Here is an 11212-nt window from a genome sequence, read left to right on the forward strand (position 1 = left end):
CTGTTTTTTCTCTTCAGAAAACTTTTTCCCTTTACTGTGCATTCTAACAGGCATGTGTACTTGCATCCATGTTTCTAAATTCCTTTTCTTTTGATCCTTTACTTAATAAAAATAATACCTGCTAGATAAGCATGCTAGAAAAATGACAGTATGCTAGTCATGATAGAACTCATGGAGGGGAGAAATGACCTTTGAGAGACTAGATCACCATACTCTTAGCTTTCAAAAGATCTATTCATTTTTATTACTTATGTATTGAAACCCTTTCTTATTAAAATAAATTATTAAAACCAGCTTATTAAACAAGATTGTTGTATTTTACTTTTGATTTTTGAATTGGCAAAAATCATGAACATGAATAAGTTTGAAACAGCTGCTGTCTTGACTGGGTATAGGCAAGCCCATGCTTGCATCTTTCAGGTTAATATCCTAACTGAGCTTCTCTGGATCGTGTGTAATGACCTCCCTTGTAAGCCCCTGAAGTATTGTTAAGTTTCATTATTTTAAGATCACTGTCACTACACTGTGGCAAATTTTAGCCATGGGAGTTCTGGGTTTCTGTTGTTAGAGAGTTATTTGCGTAATTTTTTTGCAAATTGGCAGTGAACTGTTGCAGTGTCACCACTAAGCTAAAAGCCATGGCTTGGTCTTAATACACAGCTGCTTTTTTCCTGCAAGGACTCAGTTTGGTCTTGCTTTTATAATAAGAACACTGAATTACTTCGCTTCATCCTTTGTTGTTGTTGTTTTTTCTCTATTTCTTTTTTTTCTTTTATGAGAAGCTTTTTTATTTGTTCTCTGTCTGTGCATCCAGTTTGTAAGGCATGTAGGAATGGCAGTTCCCATTGAAATGGTGTGCTAAGAGTAGGGTTTGCTTTAGAATGTAAAGCAAGTGTTTATTTTATGGGCTTCAGTTTATGCTGTTGCATTTGCCAAATCACAACTCCTCTCAGTGTTAAAGTAGAGTGGTTGTTTACCTTTTGTGTTTGTCCATACTATAAAGGAATGGTTTGGGTGTATGGAAGGAAAGTTGGAGAAAGTAAGGCACCTGTCAAATCCTATGTATTATAGGAGATTTGCAACACTCCCACAGTATCTACAACTGTTTTTAAAACAAAGCAAATACTTATGCAGCAATTGGTGTTAAGGAAATTACAGTGGAAACTTCTTATTGCTAATAGCTTCTGCCATAAAGTTCTTTATTCATGATAAAATCTGTATTTGATAATTCTAATTATAATCAGTAAAATGAGTAGTGCTTATCCTGAACTATTAATTCTTGTAAAAGTAATCAGTTGGTTTTTTTCAAGTCTGTGTATCTTTGAAAAGAAATGTGTTAAAAAATGCATGTCTGAGAACATTTCCAGCTTTCATCCAGATAATTTTGGAATGCTGAAATATTAAGTTGCGTAAGATGCAAATGCACATGCATTCTGGATTGCTCTAAAGAATATATTTAAACATAGACAGGTGGAACAATTGAAACATAAGAAACATTTGTGACTGTGGCTTAAGTATGGTTTATCTGTTTTCTAAATATGTGCTTTGTATGTAAAGTTTTAATTGAAAATAGCAAATTATAGTTTTGCTGTAGATTTATCACATAATTTTTTTAAACTCCGCTGCACCAAATCCTAATCCAAATCACTCTTTACTCACAAAAAAAAAAGTAATCCACATGAATAAAATAGAAAATCAGTGCTTAAAGATGGCGTATCACCTCATCTCGGTCACTCAGATTATGAAGTTTAAAGACAGATTTGGCAAAGGTGCAATTGTCAGAGGATATTTTTGTATTAAAAATTTTAAAATGAGCTTTGGTATGTAGGGTGAATGTGATGCGCATAGTCAGCATTCTTCTGTTTCTAACAGAAAGAGGTGAGTTTTAGTAGAAATGATACCCAAATTTATTGAGTGAGGTAAGATCTGGAGGAAATATCTGTGCATATGTATTGCTCAGCATTTGCAGGCAGCTACTGCTTTTTCTTACAATGGATGGGTGTTACTGCATGGAATAAGTCCAGTTTCAGAAAGAGAAAGTATAACTGTCAGTTAACTTTGAAAGAGACGAGTAAGAAAAGGTGCATTTACTTGAAGTGATGTCTGAAGATGGCTGTGTCTTAATGAACTCTTCTAATATCTCTTCATTTCAATGGCGGATAATTTTTATGCTAACTTTACCCTGAACTTTACAGGCACTAATTCATGGACTGAACAGACATTACTATTCCATCACTATCAACTACAGGAAGAATGAACTAGAACAGAAGGTAATTATTTTTGCTTTTATTCAGAGAACAAAGAACACTGCACAAATTACATGGGATTTGTGAACTCTGATTTTAATTGCTGATTCTTTCAGGAGTTGTTTTAACAGTTCCTGGCTTATCTTCTAGAAAGCACTTAAATATGTAGTACTGTTGATGAAACCTTCTGAAAATTCATTCTAACGTTCATGTAAGGATTTTTGTAACATTTGTGTCCATGTTTCACAGAAAGTCCTTGTGCTGTTCTCCACGCTTAATGGGTTTGTGCAAAGTTGAGTTATCAATGATGTAGGCTCAAAGACATACTAGCTGCTTTAGGATTTTTTGGCAGGAATTACAGATGCTGGATGGCTATATTTTCTAAAATAAATTGTATGACCAAGGAGTCTTAGGTTTTTATTGGCTGTAATCACTTCAACAGAAGATGCATCCAGTTGGCATGAATAGAGCTCTTGAAGACACCACTGAGTATCAGGAAGGTAGTGATGTCCTTCTTACTTTCACATGTTTACAGAAAGTAAAAAGTATTCAGTAACTGAGAAAAAATGTCTTTTGTATCAAAATTCCTCAATCGCAAGTAAAATTCTCTAGCTTGACAGTCTCAGCCAGGAGAACAAACAGGGAAGGAATCTTATTTATCAACTACAAAAGTTAATTCTTGAAAACCCAGGTTCTAAGGCTCAGTTACGACTGCATGTTCGTGGCTGTGTTGCCATGAATAGTTGGATTTTGTAATGCAGAAGTCAGAATAGTTTTCTTATTTTCTACTTTTAGAGAGCTAGAAGTAATAAAAAGAGAAACAATTTTGAATAATGGAGGAATATGCTTGCAAGACTGTGCTATTATGTAGGAGAGTTACTGATTCAGAAGAACTGGATGTCTTGGGAAATGCCTATACAGCATCCAGAGGCTACTATTTCTATTAAAGTACGACTTCTTATCTGAAGTTCTTAGTCTGAATTTGGTTTAAGGGTCTACATATGTAAATGGATTTTGCAAGTAGGAGAACAATCGTGACCGAGTTAAGGAAGCTTCAGTCTGTGATGCAGAGTTATTTCTACCTCGCTCTCCTAAGGCAGGTTTAGATGACAGAACACCCTCATGGTGCTGGTGGTGATCTGTTACTTCCATCTGTAGAAAGAAAAGTACATGCTTCATCTATTAAAGGAGGAGCCCATTGCACAAAACCATGCTTTAAAATCCAGATAGCCTAGCTAAACTGTCCATATGCAGTTTGCCCACAACTCCTTCTGTCAGTAACTAAAATCTTGCTAATAAGAATTATGACACTTTCAGTTTGGTTCATATGTTCAAAAGCCAGGATTCTTTGGAAGCAGTACATTGGATGAAATAGCTTCTTTATTTCATTCAGGTAATGGGAACTGCAGGGTTTATGGATTCTTAAAAACCTCTGTAATAAATGCTTGCAAATTAAAGGCAAGCTGAAACTGTTTGCAACTATTTCTTTTTTTTCACAAATGTCAGAATGTTATCAGAGAGCCAGGCACGTTTCAGATATTTCTAATAGCCCATGCTTTTATTGCCATCAAAAATGTGCTTCATTTTGTCGTGTTTTTAAGGCACTTTTTAGGAGGACCAACAAAAGTCATATTTTGGTTGCCTTGATGTTCATTTCTTCACAACTGCAGCAGCTGCTTTGTACAGTTTAGGATAAGTTAAGCCCAAATACATTTAATCAAAGCATTAAAATATTTTTTCACATTTAACGCAGGCCAAAAGCTTCAACTCTTCTTCATGTGGCTGCTAAAATGTTCACCTACGTGCTACTTCTTTAGCAATACACTTGTGCATACTCAGCCTCCAGCAAAACCACTAAATTACCAAAGAAAAGAGTTTGTGTAGCTGTAGATGTGACCCTGGTTTCTGCACTTCGTTTTTGAATTTAGGCTTCCAAAATTTTTGATCCTTAAAAACTTAGGGGAAATCTATTGTCTGCTTTAATGGAATACTTGATAATTGTATTTCCTTAGATACTGCAAGATCAATAATTTTTATTACAGTCTTAGTACTGTAAATCAGACATTGCCATGGTATTTGAATGTAGTTTATGATGCATGCTCTAAACAGGTTTTATTTTGCAGATGTTGCTAAATTTGCATAAGAAGAGTTGGATGGAAGGTTTGACACTTCAGGACTACAGTGAACACTGCAAACTCAATGAAACTGTAGTGAAGGAGATGTTAGAATTAGCTAAGAATTATAACAAGGTATTCATATCCCATAATGATGTAATTGCAATGTTTATGAAGAAATTAATCCTTGATTTCAGAAGTAAGGAGGTGTTTGTCTTAAGCCCTATTCAAAATGAATTGTAAAAGATTTGGCTGTAAGAATGAAGAAATTGTTGCAGGAACTCTTTGGACCTTGGTAATTATTAAAGCGCTGTGATACTTTTTCAGGCTTTGTCACAAAGTTTTTGCCCCAGATAAGCAAAATGTTTAATTACGTGTTTCCCTTTGAAATGTGAGTAATTAAATTAATTTTGTACTTGGTGAAGAGAATCTCAGATTCTCTCTCTCAGTTCAAAATGAAATTGTGCTCTTCATTCCTTCAGCTAAGGTCTACTTGGCCAGACTTCAGAATAGCAGAAGAAAGGTTGTTTATTGGTATCATTACAGTAGATAGGCAGGTAGTAAATATTTAGAACTCATTCTAAAGCCTGATTGCATGCTCTTTTTAGAGAAAGAAATTGTTATTGGGGCTGAAAGAAGAATCAGTTATCTGTACTGTTTTAATACTGGCCATTTTTTGAAATATTAGATCTCAACAACCATTCCAGAAGTAGTAAGCTTGTCAGTCATTATTGATGAGGGCTGTTTTTTTCTTAAATCTTCTAAGAAGCCCTTAAAAGTAAAATTCAGAATTTCATTCACTAGGTGAGTTAGTGGATTTGCATAGTACAGATACTGTATCTGAAGACAACAGAATATGATAAAAATGTATTGGTGACTGTAAGCACTATAAAATGTACTTGTGATCAAACCTCTAATATATATTGAAACAATGTAGACAACTTTCTTTTTGCTTTTTGTTGTACCAGTTCAACCTTAATCTTTCAGCATTTTTGCTTAAAAGAGATTTGTGAATCCATTTTGCTTATCTGACAATGAAACTATTCATGAGTATTTGCCTTGATCTTTTGCGCTGGCACTTGGTAATTAAACCTATGTCTGCTGAAAAGCTGAAGTCCCTTTCTTTTTGACTTTCTAAAAGTGTCGCTGTTTGATTTTTTTTTTTTTTTTTTTTTGTGAAATTGAAATATACTTGAGAATCTCATGGCTTGGGGAAAAAGTAAATGAAATCTGAAACATTGACCTTTTCTGTGTTTCGTTCACAGGCTGTTGAAGAAGAAGATAAGATGACACCTGAACAGCTGGCAATAAAAAATGTTGGCAAGCAGGTGAGGTGTGATGAATTAGAGGTGGAATGATACGCTTCCTTCATTCTAAATATTAATTTCCTTACATGTGCATAGGTGATTTTATTTCTACATGCAAGATATTCTCAATGCTCCAAATAATGAATTTATTTTTGCTGAAGAGTGTTGTGTAGGGCACAAGGCTTTTGGCCTTAGGTAATCTTTAGAATATCAGCAAGTTGCACTCTGTATGCATTTGTATTAGATGCTGAGGAGCACTGTTGAGATTTGGTAGCTTTTCCTTTTTATTCTCCTTTCCAAGGAGGTACACGAAGATATCCTAATCTGTTGTACTGTCAGGGAGGTCAAAACCAGGAAGGCTTTTAAAGACCAGCAATATTGAAAAGATGAGAGCATACTTTGTACCTTATTGTGGCTAAAGAGCCAGCTCACCCCATCCTCCTTCATAAGCACACTGTCAGTGCTGAGCTCCAGTATGTGTGAGTGCAAGTAAGCTGCATTGCTTCCTATCACTATTGGAGTGAAACACTTGAGAACCGTAACTGAAACTGAAAACCTCTATTCAAATCATTCCATCCCTTTGCAATGTCCGGATGCAGAGGACTTCACAGAAAAATACTTACATGTATGACTTTGACCTACAAGCTGAGGAAATGTGCTCTGGAAAAAAAAAAAGGATAAACAAGCAAAACAAGTTGGTAAGAGATTGTGTTCATAATTCAAGAAAGGCAGTGGAAACAAGAAATAACTTTATAAGTGAAGAGTAAATCCTTGAAGAACCAGTATTTATTGTATTGCTAATAACAGAAGAATTTGAAGGATTCTGGATAGCTCTTACGTGTCAGCTTCTAGCAACTGTGTCATAGCACATCTACACTATTGTTCGGTCACACATGTATTTCTGTAGCAGTCAGAACAATGGAGTGTATGCTCATCTACACAAACATAAATATATATAATAAAACATGTAACAAGGTTTGTATTTTAAGAGCTTTGATGTCATCTTAAACATGATTTGGGCTTCACTCATCTTTTAAATCATTATGAGGGGGAAAAAATATGTTTTGATTAAGTTCTTTCTAAAGAAAAGCCATTTTTCCTGATAAAATTACTAAGTAATTTTCACCTGTTTTTATTTCTCTGCAACTTATATAGAAAATTTTGTAAACAGACAGCTGCTCACAATAGGTTTGTCAGGTTACTTGGAACAGAGAATATTGGAGAACTACATGATCTTTGAATTGTTTAAAGAAAGATACCATATGTTTTATGGCATTCTTTACACTGATTTTCTAGTTCATACTTATGTAAGTTGAATTGGTTCATTAGATTTTGACAAAAATTCTTTTTAAGTACAAGTTCAAATTCCAACATGTGATTGCCTTCCATATTTTCTTTATGCACAAGAAGGTGACAATGCTGCAATGTAAATAAAATACTAAAAATAAAGTTTTTAAAATGTGCCAGATAATGTTGTGGCACTTTCATATTAATTAATTTCATTTCTGAAAAAGTTTATGAATGTGGTCAAATGTTGAACCCCCAAATAATCAAAATATTCTATGTGAATGCCCAGAAGTGCCCACTCCTTTGAGCAATAGCCTGGAGGGATGGGTATTTTGAGAATGCTACTCAGGTTTAACGTTGCATTTTTCAGAACTTTGAACACCTCGTTGTGCACTTGTGTTTATTTTTTGTGGGCATTTGTGAGCTGATTTTCTCATGGTCCTACAACTACTCAAAGATTTTACAGGACTAGGTTGCACTTTTGCACAAATATCTGAAAACAAATTGAAACTGAGGTGAATTCCTCATGTAGTATTTTGTTTTTAAAACTCACAGCTGTTGTGGTACTCTTCAGAGGCTGTATAGAAATGCAGTCCCTAAACTGATTCTCAATTTCTCTGAGTGATGGTATGGACTAAGCAATTTCTGAATTTCTATATGATAAGTCTAATTAGAAAACAATATTCTGGAGCATCACCAGCCTCTTAAACTTGCAGTGGTTTTGCATAGAAATGATGTAATTACAAGTATTCATGGAGACATTTTACTCATTTCTCTTATGGCATCTTTTGTGTTTCAGGACCCCAAACGTCATTTAGAAGAGCATGTGGATGTGCTGATGACTTCAAACATTGTCCAGTGTTTAGCTGCTATGTTGGATACAGTTGTATTTAAATAACCCATTTCCTGTTTGTGATGCTTTCTGTGTATATTTGTTTATTGTTTCTAATACTCACAAACAGAGACTGTTGAGGCAATATTTGGTTAAACAGCGACATCTGACTTCATTTGCAGTCTAAGTCTAAGCAGCTCTCTAACACCCTCCAGTCTCTAACTGTGCAGTTGCTTCAGTTTCCTTACATCAGGGTCTTTACAGATTCCAAAGCAATTTAAGAACACAATGTGGGCAAAAGTGTATTAAATTTTCATTTGATATTTGGGGGAAAAAAAATCAGTAGTACATATATATTTTGATTGTTGCAACATAATAAAAATACATTTACAAGCCTGTCTTAAGTTCTGGAAGATCTTCTTTGTGAAAGAAAGAAATTCCCCCCTTCTTTGTGGGGGGAATTAATGATGTAGAAGAAGTGCTGGTGAAACACATTTCTACCCACTGTCGCACTACTGAGATAGTAGTTGCTAGGACAGCAAAAAAAATTTTCTAATGAAACTTGGCTCCCATTGATTGTCAAATATTCTTTTTCAGATTTAAAAAAAAAAAAAAAGGTACTAGCACTGAATTCCAAGGCTATAGAAAAACCAAAATGCTTAAAGTTATGCTAACAGCTCTCTTTCAATAGTATTTAAACTGTAATATCCACAGAAGACAACTAACCTTAAGAAAATGCATTCAGTTATGCTGATAACTGATTCACACAACGCTCACCAGCGGTGTCATAAATAGCAGTATTCTGAGAATAAACACTGAAGTGGCAGAGGCTGCTCTAAGGTTATAGGAACCTTTCCTCCTGTGAAAGAGGAGGTACATGAGGTGCCCGTATGTATAAATATAAGGAAAGAGTCCCAGCTGGAATGTGACATTTGAAACCCTTTCCACAGACTGGAGAGGAAAATGCTTCCCACAGGGCGAGTGCGTTTGGCTGTGTAGTTTAAGGCAGACAAAGCAAAGTACTGGGCTTTAGGGGGTGCCTCTGGGTTTGGGCAGGTGCTGGGGAGTTTGGTTGGATTTTTGGTGTTGGAGGTGATGAGGTGGCTTTGAGCCTTTTGTCTGGTGGAAGTGTTCTCTTTCTGTGTCACTCATTCATAATGTTTCAACTGCTGGAATTGTTAAAAAACTGTAGCAGATGAGTATTTTAAAACTCCTAGATACATCTTTTTGTTTTGTTTTGAAGTATTTTAAGCAAATTGACTATTTACATGGTAAACGAATAGACCCTAAAATTATGTCTTATTTCCGACATGGTGCTGAGGAATTTTCTATTTATTTGTTCATTATCATTCAAACATTCTTCTGTTTTCTTATTTAGGCTTCTAACTATTTTCAAGTAGCTCTCTCTCAAAGTATATTTAGCATGCATTTACTTCAGATGGAAACATGTAGATTTTTACAGCTGCCCTCCTTATGGCCTTCCCTCTGCCCCCACAGTAGGCAGCAGAAAATGGAGACAACAAACCACGTTTGCCTGCGGTTAAGATCAGTGGAAGTGCTTTCTGGCCATCCCTTGAAGAAGGCTTACAAGGGCCAGGCGCTTGTCTCGTGTGTCCCCCTTGCATTGGGAGGGACACGGCTACTGGGGGCTGGGGTAACGTAGTGCTGCAGAATGGGGGGAGTTCTTGGCAGTGCTCCATGTAACATGCATGTAAGGCCAGGGCAAGTAGGCAGCTAAACCTGTAGTTTGTGCACATTCTAAATTTATTTTGACAAATGTACATTTTATAGAGGGTGGCTGAAGAGAGTCTTGGAGATGCAGATCCCCTGCAGCATGAGCTTATGCTGCAATGCCACTCTTTCCATCCAGTACCCGGTTTCACTTGCAGAGGCATGATTTTCCATTTACTGAGATGTTTCATGAATAATCAAAAAGCTGTTTTTGGGGGCATCTCTCCTCATTTTTGTCCAGTGCTTTAGGAGCTACACAGAGGATTTGGAAGAGTGCATGTGTGCGTGCAGTAACCTGAAAGGCAGCCACCCAGCCCAGCGGAAAGAGGTCTGTGAGCAGCTGCCTTCAGAGCCTGCAGCCACAGCCCTTCATTAGCAGCCTGACCCCTCATCACCTGTATCAGTGAACCTCTCCTCCTGTCTGTGATGGTTCTGGAGCACCACCTGCCATTGCATCTCTTCCCATTATACCAGTTTAGGAGTTGTGCACTGAGGATTTTTGGCATACATTAACACTTCCATGTGATTGGCAGTACACCACTGAATTCATTGCAGCTCTGCGCATGTATGGGGGTAGCGACACAATTCAAGGCCGCATTTCGTGGGGTCGAGCTATGTTTCAACATAGCTTCTGCCTATGTACCCAACCCCATTCCCTTTGCACTGGGGTTGAGCAGAGAAATGCGGAGGCAGGCACGTGGGTGAGATAGGTCAGGGGCAGAATTAGGGCTGAGAGGGATAAAGCACCAAATGGGGAAGACACAGTACAGAAAGTTGCCTGTGCCATACCACCAGACTGTGAGCAAACACCTGCTTTTTGCTTCATGCATGATTTTGTTCGAATAATTTCCACGCAGAGTGTGCAGAATAGCTTCTCTGATACATCAGCCGCTGGGACGGGCTGCTGAGCGATTCCCAAATGGCTGCGAGAGGTGGGAGTCTGAACCTGCCCTGTGATGGGTCACGGTGCTGCCGGCACACCCCGGGCTGAATGCGCGAAGTTGCCGCCGGTGTGCATCTGGCGGTGGGGCGGCCCCGGTTGCGTTAGCCGGGTGTAGAATTGGAAGCTGGTGTCAACTGGGAAGAGAGAGGGTGGGAGGCATCCCCGGGGTCCAAAGCGCTAAGGGGAAAATAGCAAGAAAAATCAACCGAGTGTGCTTCCCTCCGGAGCAATAATAATAATAATACGGACGCAAGCGGGGCTTTTAACAGCTCTTCAGTTCGCCCAGGGAGGGCAGTGGGCGCACCGGGGGCCCCAGAGGCTCCTCCGCGGCCTTCCCCGGGTTCCCCCTCCTCTCCGCCCCGAGGGCTCGGGCGGCTCCGGTCTGCGGCCGCGGCCCGGCGGGAGGAGGCCGTGCGCTGCCGCGAGGCGCCGAGCCGTGCCGGCAACGTGCTACCGAAGCTCTCCCTCCCCTCACAGAGCCGCGTGCGGGACTGAGTCACACCGAGGGGAAACGGCGGCGAGAGGCGCGAGCCCCGAAGCAAGAACGGATGGCTGGACGCCGTCCGCGTTGTTTTGCTGATAATCCCCGGCATTACGGCGCCCCGATATTTATTTCCACGGAACCCGTGAACGCGCGGCGGACGCGTCGGGGCAGCCGGGCTGCACGGTTCTCACTATTCTCCAACTCGGGGACGAGCCCCGGGGCCCGGCGGCCGTCCCCGCAGGCGGGGCGGGGGCGCGCGGCATTGGGG

General features: G+C 38.9%; 1 protein-coding gene across 2 annotated transcripts in view; it reads left to right on the plus strand.

Moving 5' to 3' along the window:
• PSMD14 (proteasome 26S subunit, non-ATPase 14) overlaps window positions 1-8190 on the plus strand; it is a 45396-nt gene extending 37206 nt beyond the window's left edge. For both annotated transcript variants that reach the window (XM_048952824.1, XM_048952823.1), the window contains 4 exons: window positions 2196-2270; window positions 4370-4495; window positions 5626-5688; window positions 7754-8190. In XM_048952824.1, coding sequence (XP_048808781.1) covers window positions 2196-2270; window positions 4370-4495; window positions 5626-5688; window positions 7754-7852 — 363 coding nt within the window. In that variant the 3' untranslated portion in view covers window positions 7853-8190. The remainder of the gene's footprint in view (window positions 1-2195; window positions 2271-4369; window positions 4496-5625; window positions 5689-7753) is intronic.
• Window positions 8191-11212: the final 3022 nt, after the last annotated feature.

This window comes from Lagopus muta, chromosome 8, assembly GCF_023343835.1.
Source record: "Lagopus muta isolate bLagMut1 chromosome 8, bLagMut1 primary, whole genome shotgun sequence".
Taxonomy (NCBI): Eukaryota; Metazoa; Chordata; class Aves; order Galliformes; family Phasianidae; genus Lagopus; species Lagopus muta.